The sequence below is a fragment of the Conger conger genome, chromosome 15 (assembly GCF_963514075.1).
Source record: "Conger conger chromosome 15, fConCon1.1, whole genome shotgun sequence".
Lineage (NCBI taxonomy): Eukaryota > Metazoa > Chordata > Actinopteri > Anguilliformes > Congridae > Conger > Conger conger.
Window position 1 is genome coordinate 23,157,871 of NC_083774.1, and position 17,755 is coordinate 23,175,625.

At 47.0% G+C, this 17,755-nt stretch overlaps 1 protein-coding gene across 1 annotated transcript in view; it reads right to left on the reverse strand.

Moving 5' to 3' along the window:
- The window catches only part of znf609a (zinc finger protein 609a), a 109,302-nt gene that overhangs the window by 48,536 nt on the left and 43,011 nt on the right, over positions 1 to 17,755 (reverse strand). The window contains exon 2 of the mRNA XM_061222039.1: positions 15,188 to 16,066. Within this exon, the coding sequence (XP_061078023.1) occupies positions 15,188 to 15,937 (750 nt within the window). The 5' untranslated portion in view covers positions 15,938 to 16,066. The remainder of the gene's footprint in view (positions 1 to 15,187; positions 16,067 to 17,755) is intronic.

The following is a 17,755-nucleotide window of genomic DNA, read 5'->3' on the forward strand; positions in this document are numbered from 1 at the left end:
CAGGCGCTGGGTTTGAAAAATGACATCAGAGGCCTTTCTGCTACTTAAGGGACCCTCTCAAATGGGAATCTGGTTTATGGAAACTGAAGTGGGGGACATCGACCATTTATAAGAACTGTTTATCATTCATTAATCAGTGCAAATGCTTTCTGTGGCTGTGTACATTCATGCTGCCATTCTTGGGAAGTGGATAACTCATGTAAATCCCTCTGTTGGTAATAGATAATTAAGCAGGCTTGTCTGCGGCAGTTGTTTTCAATTGGGCCTGTCACTCAGCCGCTTTTCCTTAGCTCCAGCCGATTTATCTACAGATTAATCAGTTCAATTTTACCAACAATAACAGCCCTATGCAGCCGGCTCTAGGCAGCGCGGTGTGCGGACCGTCTAACAAAACACACCGCAGGGCTGTGGCAGCTCAATCTGCCCGGAGTCTATTTAGTTACATTAGACTGTTAAAAATCAAATGGCCTTATTCCCTTGTGGAATCTAGGGCTTATTCAGGTTGTCAGTGTGACAATAGATAGCACGCTGGAAAGGGACCAGCAGGCAGGCCGGTCCAGCATTGACTTCAATTTCACACGGCCATCTGAACAATTAGGCCCTAATCAAAATAACAAACGTCATAAAACAGCCTGCAAACATCTATCGAGCCGTACATCATTTTACACTGCGAACGCACTCGTCAAGAAACGTAGGTGCAACCGTGCCTCCATCTTCCGACATGACAGGAGTACAGTCAGCGATCACTTTATTGCGCAGACCTGTACACCAGCTTGCTAAATATTTAACCGGATAAACATGCGGCAGCAACTAAATGCATGAAAGCATGCAGACGTGGTCTAGAGGTTCAGCCGTTTTCCGGACCAAATTTCAGAATGGGGAAGAAATGTGACTTTGACTGGTGATTGTTGGTGCCAAAGATCATCGGGGAGTATCAAAGAAACTGCTGACCTGGGACAGTTTTCAGAGAATGGTGAGAAAAACAAAAAACAAGTGAGCAGTGGTTCCGTGGGCAGAAACGCGTGGTAAATGAGAGAGGTGAGATGAGAAGTGCCACACAGTAACTTAAATAACCCCACACGACAACAGCGGTATGCAGAACACACAACTCGACAAACCACTAAGTGAACAGGCTACGGCAGCAGAAGACTAAAGTAAAAAAAAAAAAAAATTTTAATTTTAAAAAAGGCTCAGAGTGTATATCCCCTATTGCTTATTATACAATAGTATGTTGTAAGCGAGTAAAATTTCACTCTCAACTAATACTGTGTAAATTCAAGAAAAAAAAACAAAAAAAAAAACCTGCCTGGGTTTCTGGGAAAGGAGCATTTCTGTTGACTGTTCATTTGTTTTGCTGACACCACAAGTATGACAAACATGGCAGAGCGTAACGTGGAGGCATTCATTCTGTGAAATACAACTACTTCTGTGTTGTGCAAAGAAGTGTAGGCTAATTATCACTGCCTTTCAATAGCCTGTCACACAGCGAGGTCACATGCACAGTTCTGTCTTCATGTAGCCCACGCAAGCTTGTCGCACCGAGACGGGGCTAAGACGGCTTCAAGCCATTTTCCAGGCAGATGCTTATTACATCAGCGCTATTTCTGTAAGCCGTTTTTCCAATTAGTACCCAGAACATCATAACATGATACCTCACAAACAGTCTAATTACTGTAAACAAATGACCCGCAATGTTAAAAGGGTATACAAATACAACATGGATGTGTTCTAAATCTGACATAGGCTAGGTCACGTAAACATCTTACCTGGAAGTTGGTATGGAGTCTATGGCAGAACACTCAAAGAAAGTGTTGAGGATAAGACGTGGAATACTAACAGAGGATAAGACGTGGAATACTAACAGAATGGGAAAACGCAGTGGTTGCAGTAGCGGGGTGAAATAAGGTAAACAATAGGTTGCTGTGTTTTGATCCAAATACATTTCAGACAGGTTATTTATACATAGAAAAAAGAAAAAAAAATCATACAGGTGATTTGTATAGTAAAATTCACTCATGTTGATTCCAAGCTAGCAAGAGCATGGAACCTTGTTTTTGACTTTTCATTCAAATGAAGCTTTTCCTCTCTGAATCCCGCAATGCTACCAACTGCTGTGTAAATATTCTGATCAATACCCAGCATAAATGTCAGACACCAAAACATGATTGGCTCAAACAACAGGAGTATCTATTTTGCTGGGGTTCAACTCTAGGTCATTACTCAGTTATCTATCTATATTATATATACATATCAATGAATATCTGCTTTTATAGAGCGGGGTGTCTTTTTTCCTCTGTAATTGGCTCTTTCATGCCATTGTAGAGATACAAGACTCAAGATAAAGCAAATGCACCTCTGTTCCTCTAAGCCCACAGCTGCAGGAATGAGGTACACTCAAGCGTGCGATTCCACCACCAGTGGAAATGGAAATGTGCAAATATAAAAATGCATGGAAGTTCACTGGGATACATTTCAAATGCCCATATTCAATGTTCTTGAGCGCTTGGAATACTGCCTGTGTTGCCATGGTCACTGATCAAAGCCGCAGTTGATTTATCTACACAATTAATCTCAATTCAACTGTGCAACCCAACTGTTTACAGATTTGTCACTCCAAATATGTTAAGAACAAATCACTTGGAATGGGGAAAACCGGGATGAAAAAAAAAAAAAATGAAAAAAAAAAAGCAGACATTTTTTTTGGGCCTTCAAAGCATTCTGCCAAACAAAGCTTGACAGAGTTATGAATTTTCTCTGAAGACCCCTTGATCTTACTGGAAGCCTTCAATGCCAGAACATCAAGATACGACTTCAAGCCGGTGTAATGATGTGCTGCTATAAACATTCCTTTATTATCTTCTACGAGTGCTAACAGTCCGTGCTAATTCTGTGCTTGGTTTGACATTAGTAGCTTCCTGGTGGCAGTGAACCCCAAAGGTAGGAAATAAAACCATGAAGCGATGCATGAAGAGGGCCGGTGCAAAACTGGCATATTTTCTGAGAAATAAAATTGGCACAGATGATGAAAAGCCGTCCTGAGGCCCTGTTACACAAAGATCATAGACAGCAAAAAGGTGAATGCAGCCTTTTCAACATCTGTCAACATCCCCCAACATCCCCCAACATCCCCCACCCCCAAGCCTGATGGGTCTTCCTTCAGTGCTGGGCAAGTACACAGAACTCCATGGCGGGAAAAAAAAAAAATATATATATATTTTTTAAAAAGGGGTGACCATCTTTTTTTTCTTTGCTCCCGTTTAGTAAAGGAGGGAAATGGGCTGTCCTCTTCGGGAAAGCATGCGAACATTTCCAAACAGTGTCACAGCTAACACAGTGTTCGTTTATTCACTTGTAAACCCCACAGAGCTGTGTACAAAAGCAGCTCTTTGACTGCTTACTTTAGCCTGCTGTGGTTGGGGAGGGGGGAGGCAGCAGCACCAATCAGAGCACAGCTCTCCGGGTCACGCAGACTGCCAGATGTGGAAGTGCAGTTTATGACCAGAGTGGACGGGAGTCCTATATTAAATAATTCCACACAAGGCACTCCCAGAGCTCTTGACGAGGATTTCCTGGATCGTTGTCCAAAAGGACTGTAAACCCAGAAGCGGGTGTCACTCAAAGCCTCGGCCCTGCCTGCCGCTTTACCCTCTGCAGTGAGCGTCTCTGGAGCTGGTGGAGCTGGGCGTAGGTGGGGGAGGACCTGTTTTAAAGATCCGGGGCGGGACTCTCCACTAAGGGTCTCTCTCTACGAAGGTCCGACCAATATATGGGCTGATATAGGATTTCCACATTTGTTTTGGGAGAAATTTTGCCGGGTGGCAAGTCTCTTGAAATGTCATGAAAAAAGAAAAGCACATGCATGGAGATGGCGGCCATTTTGAATAATAGCCATACATAGAGGATGCTACTAAACTTGTGTCCCTAATGTGGGGTATCATCGCGGCAGGGCGAGGTCTTCGGCTGATGTGACATTCTCGACACAATAACAAGCTGGTTTGTACTTGTTTGAACTCAGGTACATGTTGCAGAGCATTTCACTAGCTTTCCACAGAGCACTAGCTTTCCACAGAGCACTGAGACAGCTCACCTCACACAGAGCACTGAGACAGGTCACCTCACACAGAGCACTGAGACAGGTCACCTCACACAGAGCACTGAGACAGGTCACCTCACACAGAGCACTGAGACAGGTCACCTCACACAGAGCACTGAGACAGCTCACCTCACACAGAGCACTGAGACAGGTCACCTCACACAGACCACTGAGACAGGTCATCTCACACAGGCCACTGAGACGGGTTACAGCTGGGATAGGAAAGTAAGCATTGGTCTTTACAGTAATTATCAGGCTCTGACCAGCTACAGACATTGTTTGAGGTTTTAGTGAGCTATGCTAAGACACAGACAAGAAATTGATCAAGCTAGGCTACATCTTAAAAATCATGGCCTAAGATTGCGAAACATTTCGCCTGAAGCCTACAGCTCTGTCTCCAGTGTGCACTACATTAAAGGAGAGGGAGGACAATGATAATTAGGTATTAGTGCTAAATGAAGTTAAAAATCCCATGTACTAGACAGCATTTCGAAATCAAAACAATTAAAAAGAGAGAGGGTGACAGTTAAAAAAAACAAATGCGCGATGCTCACAGGAGAACGCGAGTGACCTGTGAAATATGTGAGATCTTGTCTCGTCTTATCTAAGCTACACTTGCATATGCAACTTCCTTTAATCTAGAAAAATGAAATGTGTGCTGCAAGAGATAGAGAATGCTGGATGGGTTGTGTGTTCAGAGATGCTGTTCTGCATGCCACTGTTGTAATGTGTGGTTATTTGACTTATTTCCTGCCAGCTTGAGCCAGTCTGGCCATTCCCCTCTCATCTCTGTCATTAACGAGACATTTTAGCCACGAAACTTCCACTCACTGAATGCTTGTGTTTTTTTTTACCATCCTCTAGAGACCATTGTGTGTGAAAATCAGCAGTATGAGATACTCAAACCACCCTGTCTGGTAAGAACGATCATTCCAGAGACACTCAGACCACATTCCTTCCCCTCTCTGATGGTCTGAACAACTGAACCTCTTGACCATGTCTGCATGCTTATAGGCATTGCTGTTGCTGCAACATGATTCAATATTTGCATTAACAAGCATACATAGAGGTCTACCTAGCCTACTCTGAGTGGGTAAATAGTGCCGCACACACAAACACACACTATCTTGGTATACTGGTTGCATCTTGTAGTATTTATTGGATGAAAAAAAATCATCCTTTGTCATCATCCCTTGTCACTACATAGATCAACTGCTTAATTCACAATTTAATATACATTTTTTTATTTGTTGGTAAATGCTGTGTTTCTAGAGAAAATGTTTTTCCCAATTCACAACTGAAACAGGAATGCTGCAATTCTGCATATGCTAGCACAAGCAAAAAGCTGTTAAGCTTGTTTGTATTTTTTTCTCCAAGAAGACCAATCACATAATACAAAGCCAATCAAGGCAACACAAATTCTGCTTAAGTCACAAGCAACAGAACATTTTCATCCACAAGGATAACATGAATATAATCTTCACACTGCAGTAAGAATTGTAAGAACAAGGCATTGAAAAAACCACAGATAGCATGAGTCTGCATCCAGAGATTTGTTTTCTATTTCTCACTGCTTTTGTTCCCCACGCCCCACATTCTGGGAGAGGAAATCCCTCACACTTAAAACAGTGCTGAGTGTTTGTTGGAAAACACAGTCGTTTCAGAGGGGAAGGACCCCTGTCATTTGAAACGCTGCTGAACAGCAATAAACAGACACGTTTCTGAACAGGACAGAACAGAACACACACTCTGATTTTGTATCTCTCTCAGGACCGCTTTTGCAGAGCGCACTCTTTCCACTTGATCGTGTCAGCTCACATCACCGACAAAAACTGCTTGTGAAAAGCGCTCCCAAAGCAGAAAGGAAAAAAAGAAAATTGGAAAGAAAGCAAGGACTGAAGACCTTTGCTGAAGCATTCTGCTGAAGAGCCTTTGGCAGCCGAGATACGTGGTGCTAAGTGAGCTTGTTTTTGCTGGCGTGTACATCCTAAATTACTAATAAACCAAAGCGGCAAAAACATTGAAACCGCAGAACGGAATATAAATCAAGTCTAAGACCCGTTTCGTGGAGTAAGTGCAGTTGGGCAGAGCTACAAGTGACCTAATGCATTTCCATCGTTAAGATCTGCTCTTCAGTCTGTAAACCCAACAGACCAGACGTTCCAGACAAACAATCTAGATGTTTCTACTGGCATCAAAGGGCTTGTGGGTCCCTCTTCTTATATGAAAACGACCGCTGAAGTGATATCTTAATTCCAGATTGCGAGATGTGTTCCAAAAGTGGTTTCCAAATCACCCATTAATTAGCTGCATTAATTTCCTGCTCTGATAAAAATCAAGCCCTTTGAATAACTCTCTTTTACCATATCAAAGCACATTATTCACAAAAGGCCCCGGCTTACCAGATATGGGTACAAATAAAGGTCCCAGGCGAACGGAGTTCATAAAACGAACGTTTCTACCATGGCATCAAAGCCCTCGGAAGTTTCAATGCATCCTATTTTCTGTGGACACCAATGAAGTCAAAAGGCACTCGGTCATAATAATGGGACAGCAACACTAGAACTCCGATAACAATCTGTTCCTGTCTCCATCTCAAGAGAAACACAGAGATATTCGCCCGGGAGCGATGCTAATGAAACTTTTGGCTTGCTCATTCATTCTAAACCAAGAAAAACAACCATTTTCCCAACACTTTCCACACATAATTCACCTATAAAATGAATGTGGAAACTGGCTTCTGAAATCGTCTAATCTGGAAGTTGCGTGTGAAAGCTGCCCCCTGTTTTTAACACAATAAAATCCAAACTGGAGCTTCAGCCACAAGCAGGGAGAAGTGGTCGCCGCGGCCTGTGAAACTGAGCCGAGTGTTCCCTGCCCCCTCACCCTTCCGCTGTCCTCCATATTTGCCTTCAAATTCTTTACAGTTCTGTGCCTTTGCTGAGCTTGTAACCTCAAAGCCATTTTCTGCACTGTGGAGACAGAGGCTAATGGCAGACATGTGGAAAACAATTAGTGTGGAGTGTTTTTACTGGAGTAGAAACGGCTCCCCGAGGGCGAACGCTTCAAACAGGCAGTGGCGAGGGCGCTGCAGGAATCACAGCAGACTGAGCCCACAGCGGCTAATGCTGCCCTGATCTATACCGCCAACACCGCCACCAGAAACAACACATACAGAGGCAGCAAACTGACCGTGTTCAAATCCAGATGCGCTTTTAGCGAATTAAATGCTGGCAAATACCGTAGGCAGCCACAAGGCGCAAAAAATAGGACCTCGGCAAAGGAGATGATCTTCCATTTACCTTCAGTGTTGGATTCTGAAGATGGCTTTAGGGCAAGTGGCAGGGATTGTGTGTGCAGCTACCATTTGACATTTCTGCTGAAACAAATCAGTTAGTTAAATTTAGTCAGGATTGCGAATCTGGGCAAGAAGATGAAAGTACTCTGTCAAATGTAAACTTAGCCTGAATCATCCTCCAATTGACCAATACCAATAATGTCATATTTTACACTTGTTTTTCTTCCCCAGAAGAGCTATATTTAAAGACTTGAAACTCCTGAAAATACATCATAATGGATTACATTTTGAAGGCCTGAATCTTACGCAGCTCAGTTACCCCCATGAAAAAATTTCAGAATGCTTGTACAAGGGAAAAAAAAATATTATTATAATTTTTTTTACTGTGATGAAGTTACAGAAATAAGGAACCAGGTCTGACAGCAGGGTGCATCTCTCAGATAAGGATTAGGGAGGAAATGTTCTTTAGTTGGAAAAGCTTTGACAATGCAGAAGAGAGAAAAAAAAACAAGAGCTAGGGGTGGGGTTAGCCCCAAAACAAAAACCCAGGTCTTACACAAAGGAACATTACATCCCAAACAAAGGGCGAGAGAGAGCAAACGCGGGGGTCCGAGTGAAAATAAACAAGGTAAAAGGAAGATAAGGATCTTAAAGGCCCCAGCCAGCAAGCACAGCTGCTGTGGCGGAGAGCACACAATCTGCCAGCCCCGGCCTCCAGTCCGCCCTCCCCCTGACCCCTGCCAGGAACTAAAAGGTCCATCTTGGCAGCGGTTTGCCGTCCTGCACGGCCAAATTAACTTCAAACACAGACAGGAAGCGCTTGCTGGTAAAGAGCTCGGCAAAGACATTTCGCTTTCCCGCCCCACCCCATCCCCCACGGTTACCAGCCACAGTCAGAACATTCCTAGGTCTCTTTATAAAACCAGCATTTTTGGCTTTTGGACTTGTAGCTATATGGCCTTCAGGGATCCCAGCACAACTTAAATACAGCCTTATTTTGATTTATGGAACTACTAAAAGGAAAAGACAAGCCAAACGCAAAGGCAAATATTCCTGAAATTTACGCCGTTAACATATTTATAGAGCATACTGTAGCTGTTGGTCCTCGCTCTAGATGACAGTGCATGCTTTGTATTTAGTGCATTTTTGGAGAATCATGCTCAGTGTAAACTCTACGCTGTTGATTAGACCAGGGTTCTGCTGGTGAACACATAGGTCTAATGTGAGCAGACAGCACTGAAAACCCCAAGCTGGAATTTAGCCTGACAGCGCTAAAACTTTCCACCAATGCTTCTAATGATCTACCACCCCTGCATTGCTCACACAAACGAAAGTGCATACATTTAACCAGCTCTGGTTAGAACTGAACTGAGATTAAGTCAGGCCAGCTACCATGTATATACCATGCATTTCACCTAAAAAAGAAAAAAGAAAAAAGAAAAAGAAAAAGAAAAAGAAAAAGAAAAAGAAAAAGAAAAAGAAAAAGAAAAAGAAAAATACATTCAAACCAGCTCAGGTATAAGCTATGGAAAATTCCCAGCCCAAATTTGTGCATAGCTAAGCTTTCCCTGTCTGACTAAGAAACTGTCGCTCTTTCTGCACTTCCCGACAGTAAGACGTCACGGCGTGCAGGAGACGTATGGTGGGCTGTGTCTGTGAGCCGCATGCTGCGGTCAGCCGTCCCAGTGCTGATGGGGGAGAAAGCTGCCACGCTGCCCTGAGCATTAACCGAGCCCAGCAGCACTTTCACACTCCAACCAGGCCGGAACTGAAGAGGCAAGCACTATTCCACCTCCGGCCCGAATCTGCTGCCGACATCACAATTCGCAACGACCGGCCTGCGCGAGGTCGGAGGGCCTCCGTGTTTTTATTCCAACGTCCGGAGGCCGTCGGCGTGGGGAGGAGAACCTTCTGGAAAAACAGTGGAAGACGCCGCCCGTTTTCATCTCAAGGTGTCCTGACAAGAGGACATCTAAGATTACAGGAAGCAAAGCCGATTCCTTTCGAAGATTTTCACCCGGCGGAGATTTTCGTCTTGCGCGCTAAACCAATAATCTGACACGGACGTTGTTAGTGATTTAGCTACCGCAGCACTCTGAGCTTCTAAAGCAGCCACACTCATCAGGACCCTCCTCAGCTCTGCCCTACTATCCGCACGTTCAGGTTTTTAATTAGTGTATCGGATTAAAAGGGTTTTTACCAGTGGGCTGCGGAGGCAGCCGCTCCCCGGCCTCGCCCAGAGCACGGCGGAGCTTCTCTGAGCGCACATCCCCGACATGGCGGCTTCATGGCATGCAGGACGGCCGGCAGGATCCAGAAAGATGGCATTCCAGTGCGGACGTGCGAGGGGTTTGCAGGGAAGGAGAGCGCTGCAGCGGTGACAGAGGAGTTTTTCCTGCTCCTTTCTGCCTGCCCAGTAACCCGAAACCAACAGCAGAATCTCCCCCCCCCTCCACCGCTGACTGGAACAAGCCTGTTCCTCCAGTCACCTGATAGCATCCGCTTGCACCTTCGTAGCCTCTTGTACTTGGGCAGTCAGAAAGAAGAGATTTCATGTTTTGTTTCGCCCGCCCACACTCTCTCCCTGCCCCCGCACCCCAGCCGTCCTTAAAAATCCTGGTGCTAGTGTGAGGAATGCGCTGTAACACAATAGCCCCAGTCAGAGGCCACCGGCAGCACGGGGGAGGGGGGAGGGGGGAGGGGGCCCCTCTCATGGAGCCCCGTGTCAGCAGCTCCCCTCCGCCCGTGGCCCTGCTTTAAAATGCAGCCGAGGAGGACCTCCATTTCCCTAAAGCCACATCTCCACAGCGACGGTCCATAAGAGCCCAGACGCCTGGCCTTCTCCTCCGGCTACTCATTACACACAGCGGCCTGTGAGGCCGAGGAACTCGACCAGCTCCCGGGTCATGCAGGCTGGTAATGAGGGTGGAGTGTGTGTGTGTGTGTGTGTGTGTGTGTGTGAGAGAGAGAGTGTGTGTGTGAGAGAGTGTGTGTGTGAGAGAGTGTGTGTGTGAGAGAGTGTGTGTGTTTGTGTGTGTGTGTGTGTGTGTGTGTGTGAGAGTGAGTGAGAGTGTGAGTGAGTGAGAGAGTGTGTGTGTGTGTGTGTGTGTGTGTGTGTGTGAGAGAGAGAGTGTGTGTGAGTGTGTGTGTGTGTGTGTGTGTGTGTGTGTGCGTTAGAGAAAGAGATGGATATGAGAGCAGAGCAGAATGACAGCATGGAGCCACTTATTCATCACCACTTTTGCACCAAGTTGTGAGTTGTGTTGGAACAATTCTGCACATGAACGGACACTACGTCAAACACTGCAAGTGAATGTTTCATTGCTGAATTGGGGACAAAGAATATGAGGAATTTACTCTTTAAAAAGAACTAAAAAATAAAGTGAAAAGTACCAGCATGGCTACCGCTGAATGTGGGTTTTTGTACGCGGTCACATCTGAGGAGGCTCCTGGCGATGGAGCGCTTCGATCTTCCTGAGGTGTGTCTGAACGTCCCGGCCCGCTCTGGACCCCGTCACAGCTCTGCCGCAGCCAGCCAGGGCCTGACCTCTCAACCCCCGCACTTTCCCATGAGGTCAACTGAACTTACCAATACCCGATCAGACTACTCACAGGACAACAGGACTAGACCAGCCACAGTCAGGAGGAATTTAGGTGGCCGGGTGGGGGGTGTTTACTGAACACTGGGACATTCGGGAGTCGGGTTATGTAAAAACTGCCGGTTTCAGTATGTCATGCATCCGGAATATTCTGCTTGTCGGGCACTGCCTGGAGGTCTGCACCCTCAGGGCCTCCCTCCTCAGTGCTGCAGTTTCTTGGTGAGCTAACAAAGAAAAAATGCCAGCCAGTCTAAAAATAAATAAAACATTGCTCTGAAAGCCTGCTTCAGTGACAGAACTGAAGCTATTTTTTAAAAAGCGCTGGGGGTTACGCCTCAACCATCTGCGAACCACATCAGCGTGTTCTAGGTCGTAAAAAAACTTTTTTTCTAAAGTGCTCCATTCACTTCAAGAGTTACTCACTCTGCACTCATCTGCATCTACGGCAATGAGCAGGGCTTAGATTTCCCACAAGTCTACGCTGTAACGGGGGGAAAAAACATTAAATAAAACTACATACAAAAAAAAAAAGCCCCAGCTAGCCGTCTGAGGTCGACTAGAAGAAACGTACTGTCTGGACAGTGAGCAGAACTAAAATGTATAAATTTATGGCCATAGTGAATCAGCCCATCATTAAAAAGACATCGTTTTCCTTCGGTCAACAAAACGTACTCACTTCCTCCACAAACAAACAAAGTTCATAAAAACTTTCCGGCGTCAGTTATGACTAATGCGTCTCGGCTGCGTTACAAACTGCCAGCACTGCCGTATCGATGGCCGGCAGACCGGAAGGTCAGCGGTGAGGAACGTGGCCGGGACAGCGCGGGGTCCTGCTCGCCGCAGTCAGCTGACTCAGGGCTGTCTGAAAAGTGCCCGCTGGCAGAGGGGGAAGAGAAGACTCAGCAGTCGCCCGGAGGTTATTATCCAAGACCGGGCTCCGCAGTCCTCCTGGGCAGAATAAGCAATAATAAATAAATAAAAAAGAATCAATAGGGTGAATCTAAAATATTTGGCAGTCAGAGAGTGTCTTTATGGCTGACTGCACCTGCTCCAGGGCTGGGCTGGGGGGGGGGGGGGGGGGGACACTGGGCTTTTGTTTCAGGTGTTTGGGGGAAAGTAAGCAAATAGGCACCGGTGTGCTTCCACACCTCCGCCCCATCCCCCGCTCTCTCGCTCTCTCTCTTTTCACAGGCACATTTACGCGCTCCCAGGTCCGGATGCATAATTAATTACCGCCCTCTCCAGGGTCCTATGAATATGAGAGGGGTGTGAGGAACGCAGAACAATGGCTTTAATCTGGCTGTAACACAAACCAGCTTCAAAATGGAGGGTATAGGCAAAACGTTAAAAAGGTCTCTTATTCAGCTCCCTCAGCTCCGCGGTGCACTTGTAGCCCTGGCCAGACCGAGCGGTTTCTGGACACTAGCGCAAGGGCCTGCAGGAGTGCTGCTGACTTTTTCTTTTTTCCCCCGCAGGCTCCTGAGTGAACTACAGAAAGGAAAAAAACCTGCATTCCATGGGCTGATCCTCGGGGAGAAAGAGCCTAAACCATCGTCACGCCGACAGAACAGTCAGTCAATCCCCCTCCCCCCCCTTCCCCCCACTCCACTTTCGGAGCCGGGCGGGAGGGGCGCCCCCTCCCCCCACCCGCTGCTGGGCCTCTGGGATTAAGAACGGAACAAGATGACACAGAAAAAGCCTCCCCTCCATCTCCCCGCTCTGCTCCCTCCATTGTGCGGGGAGAGCATGAAAAGACTGTCCTGGAAGACACAAAAGACGCGGTAATAAAGCGGCTCTGTGTGAGGACAGAATACGCACTGGGCAAACAGTTTAGCCACTGCTCACATGCTTCTCCCATGCTTTAATACCACTGTGTGTGTGTGTGTGTGTGTGTGTGTGTGTGTGTGTGTGTGTGGGTGTTAATGACACAATTATGCTACAGAGTTACTACACTGTATATCAAAATTATGATGACACCAAAATTATGCTAATATAACCATCTTAACAAATTCCTTAATCAGTGGGGTCTAGTGGTCTATTGACCAGACTAATTTTACACTTCACTGGTAATGTACATCTCCATACATGCACATCCCCTTCCAACATGTAATGCATTTTTTACAGCTGGGTTTTCACTGAAGGATTTTATCCACAGAAAACGGGGCATAGTTTCATCTCGAGCTCCAACCTGCAGCCCACTGCGAGGGCAGCACTTGAAATGCGGTGGCAGACGTTGGCCTGAAATGAAAGGAAGCGTGTCAGCGGCCCCGAACAGACCGGTCTGATAACTGGCTGTGAGCGGGGATGCAGAGCTAGCCCTCCTCGCAGAGCCGATCTCATCTGCAGTCGCAGCCTCGCCCGAGCCTGACACGAAGCACCGGTGCCCGTCTCAGAAACAATCCTCCGTTCTCCCGATAAGCATAAGCACGCGGCCAGCGTGAAACGGCGGGGTTATCGCCAGGTGCCGGACGATTTAATAACTGCCCTCTGCCTTCTGTCGTGTTTGCGAGGGATTTAATTGCTTGGATTTGGAACGTTTATTCTGCGCTGCAAAGCGAAGGCGTAACCAGGCACAGGGGTGAGGCGCTGAGCGATAAGAGGTTAATGGAGGCCCAAGTTCTGTCCTGCTTCATTATCGCCTGCAGACACAACTCCAGAAAATACTTTACCTTGCGCACCCCATCTATTTTTATTTTAGTCGTAAAATTCTATTAGTCACTCATTTCTTAGCCTACATCATTTCTTTGACTCACTTCATTGTTTTACTGCTCTAGGTTCTCATTTCAAACAGCAACAGCTCCCCTACTTGTTTTTAAACTGAAGTAGATTCTTGGTTCTCATGTTTCCAATTTAACATATGGGAGGAAAAAAAAAAAGTGTTTGGACTACATCCAAATGCAATATTGCACTTTAGATCGTGTTTGAGATTGTGTTTATCATAATTCACGATTCTACACAAAGCAAGGCACCCTTGTGTCTGCTGAGTAACAGTGTAAATGATTAAATGGAGTGCAGAATGTCGAAGAGTGAGAACTTGGCACGATCAGCACCTCAAGGGGTTTCAAAGGTATGCAGTGTCATTTCACACAGGTAGAACATGAAAGTGAAAGAAAGTCCAAAACAAAGAACGTTCCGGAAAACTTAATTCCGGCTGGGACAAGGCCTTTTCCTCACAGACAGAAGCACACCAAGCCTCTCTTGCTAGGCGGCCATTTTATACGTGCTCCCCCCTCCCCCGCCCCCCACCGCCCCCGCTCGAATGAGAAACCCAATCAGACACAGCAGCACTCAAATTCTGTCACATCTTTGGTTATCTGACACCGGCGAAGAATTCTACCCTCCCCAATGTCAACGAGGGACTGCTCTCTTCTTGCCAAAACATGTCTGAATGCACATTTGAGAAGCCCATTTGGAACACAAGCTTTTCTGGGTTATTTTTAAATGGCCTTGGCGGCTCCGGCAGCTCGCAGAATGCAGAGGGACGGCGGCAGGCACCTGGGCCGCAATTAGTCTGATTGCTTCTAGATCTACCGGGGAGGGAGACTGCACCGCAAATGGCAAAGGATTACATTGGGTCCTGCGCGATAAACAAGCCTGCCTATTCCCGGGCTGAGGAGCGGCACGGCGAGGAGAGGGTCACGAGGTCGCGGTCATTAGCGTTAACCCTAATGGATCTAGCGGAGGTTCTCAGAGCCCAGAGATCCTATCGCAACACAGGGGGCCGCGCCGGAAGGGGCAAGGGCGAGATCCACACTCACTGAGCGTGTACGAGGGTGGGGCGAAAGGGCACGTTACGTCCCAACGGAACTCTACGGAAAACCTAAAAAGGGCTTTGCCTTTTAAAGGAGACCGACAGGGAGACGGGGTGGGAATTCATAAAAGTGAAGTGATAAATGAGACAATGAATCCAACAACAGCTCACAAGCCTCTAAAGCAACCTTCTGTTCCACGTCAGACGCTAACATAGCAAATCGCAGACTTGTGTGCGCAGTATAAATCTATGGCGCTGCATTAAAGCTTAATGGGTCCTCAGCGAGCTAGGAAACTGAAATGGCGGTTTCCAGTCGATTCATGAACCCTCGACAAGGCACACCCTTCAGCCGGATATCCCTCAAGCGTACGGCCACACGGCAAACAACCAAACGAAGACGGAAAACACCGTGGTGGCATGTTCCCATTAGCGAAGAGCACACTTACCTTTTCACTCTTGACTTTCTTCAGGGCCCGGCACTCGCTGTTGTCCAGCTCCTCCGGTTCGCTCTTAATGGCCAGCGGCTGGACTACGCCGGCAGGCTCGAGGGCAATATTCCCAAGTTGCTCGGAGGCTGCCAGGTCCGTACTTTGCGTCCCCTCGAAAGGGGTGCTGCGGGCGGAGCCCAGGGGCAGAGCCTGCGCCCCGCTGTCCTTCTCGGCGGTCACGGCCGCCGTGGCCACCACCTCGTTCTTCTCCTTCTTGCTCTTCCCTGAACCCCCCTCTTTGTCCTTTTTGCTGCTGGGCACGTTGCGAGAGGCCTTGCCGCTCTTCTCCGTGCCCTTGCCGGAGCCGGAGTTGCCGGTCGCGCCCGTGCCGGCCCCCGCCGCCCCGGTGCCCTCCCCCTGGGCACGCGCCTGCGCCTCCTTCTTGGCCGCGTCTCCGGCCGAGGCCTTGCCACTGTCCTTAGAGTTCTTACTCCGCTTGGATTTGGATTTGCTTTCTTTGCCCTGAGGGGCGGGTACGGGACTGACGAATTTGATATTGTCGGGCAGAGCCGCCACAGCGCTGGGGGGGGCCGCCATGCCCCCGCCGTCCTTGGTGCCAGACATCTCGAGTTTGTCCTTCTCTAGGTCAGCGTCGAGGTCAATGATCAGATTGCCAACACCAATGTCCCACTCATCGCCGCTGTCGTAAGTGTCCACCGCATTCGAGTCCACACCTTTCCCGCCTGCAGTGCCACTACTTAGGGACATCTTAGTGCCAGCGGCCCAGGCGTGCCACAGTAAGGTCTGACTCCTTCTCAGACTACTGGGGGCAGTGGGAGAAGGGTTCAAGTAGCCTCAGGGTCTTGGTATCCCCGTCCCAGTTACCCACATTTTGCCCTGGAGAAAGAGAGAGAAGAAAACATTTAAATGTGGAAAGATTTTACCCGACAATATTACGTTCTACAAACACGACACCCAAGCCCATAATTCCCCGCAAGCCCTAGAATCAAAAGCAGGAGATGGGCTAGTTCACCAGACAGATTAAATCAGTTTAGGAATAACAGCCACATCTGTAGACAAAACAAGGATTTTGCAGGGAGTACACAGGAAAAAAAAAACAAAAAAAAAACCTATTCCCATTTTTCACTGAAACTGCCAAGTGGGAGGGGGGGAGGCTCAGACAGAGGATACAGACGGAGAGTGCGGTCCGATCAGTTTCACTTTACACAGCTGGAGCGGCCAAGATAAACCAGAGATTTACTGTCCAGTCTTCTCATTTGCGCCACAGGACAAGAGATGGCTGTGCAACTCAAATTTAGGTGATGTCATGTGGGACCACGCTGGCTTCGGAGGAGAAAATGAATGACAGATTTTCCCATAAGGGTTCCATTACTACATAACCCATAACCTGCCATAATGCCGCCATAACTCACAGCCAAATGCAAAAACATCTACACGTATACGTTTTACAATTCAATAAGTACTACATTTCCACAGGCAAAGCAAAGAGAAACAACGCCTCAAGGTTCATGAAGCCTCTCGGCCTCATGCATTGAAACATGTAAGAAAACCCAACCGTGTTAAGATGAAACAACACAAGCCTTCACTCAAGCCTTTGTATGAATCGGTTTTATACTCCTGGGCATTTTTGTTCACAGGTGCAACAGAGCCCTGGATAAACTCCCAAGAGGCACAAGATAGACACGTCTGCTAAAATGCTAGTGCCTATCAAATTACGAACAAAACATAAATAAACTTGAATATCTGGCGAGAGATTCCGCGAGCTGTCCAGCATCTAAAACTTTGGAGACTCAAATGGTTTCGGGTCAGTCTGGGTCGTCCTGTGGAGAGAGTTCCTGGACATCCAACAGCTTTTTATCCAAACACAAGTGGAATCCATTTCCTCCGAGACCTAACGGACGACCTGGAGCCGGGTGGGAGAGGTGAAAGACCTCTGACATCACCAAAGCCATTCCCTCCACCCAGCCGAGCTCGCTCGGGGGGGTCTTTGGTGAACGCCGCACAGCAGAAAACCTCGACACTCAATGCTGATCGGCAACATCTATGGCAATAAAACCCCATCTACAGTTTCTAGAAACATCTCCATAAGTTGTATTAAGTCACACCCCTTAACTGGAGCGAAACCGATAATGGGAAAATATACCATTCTAGGCTAAAATAAAAAACACCATACATAGTCTACTTGGGAGTTTTGTTCCATGAAAACAACCACTCATTTGTTGGAGTCCATTTTAAATGTGCAGATAAGGAAAGTGCACATCGATTAATGATTTTTATTTTTTTGTATGGTCGGTTCCCATCACAGTTAATAGTATTTCAATATTCGATAATCTTGACACAAAGACTAATTAAATAAATCAGATATAAAGAATGAATCTAATGCTAAAGCTAGTTTTCTTCCCCCAATTTGTTGAACAGATTGTGACACAACCAATTACAACCAAGACGAGAGGGAGTGCATCAGACAAAACAGAGGTGAAAACAATGACATTAAAATGTTTCCCTCCAAAAATAGCCTTGAAGAAACCTGCGTACCATGGCGTTCTCAAACTGAAAACTCAAACG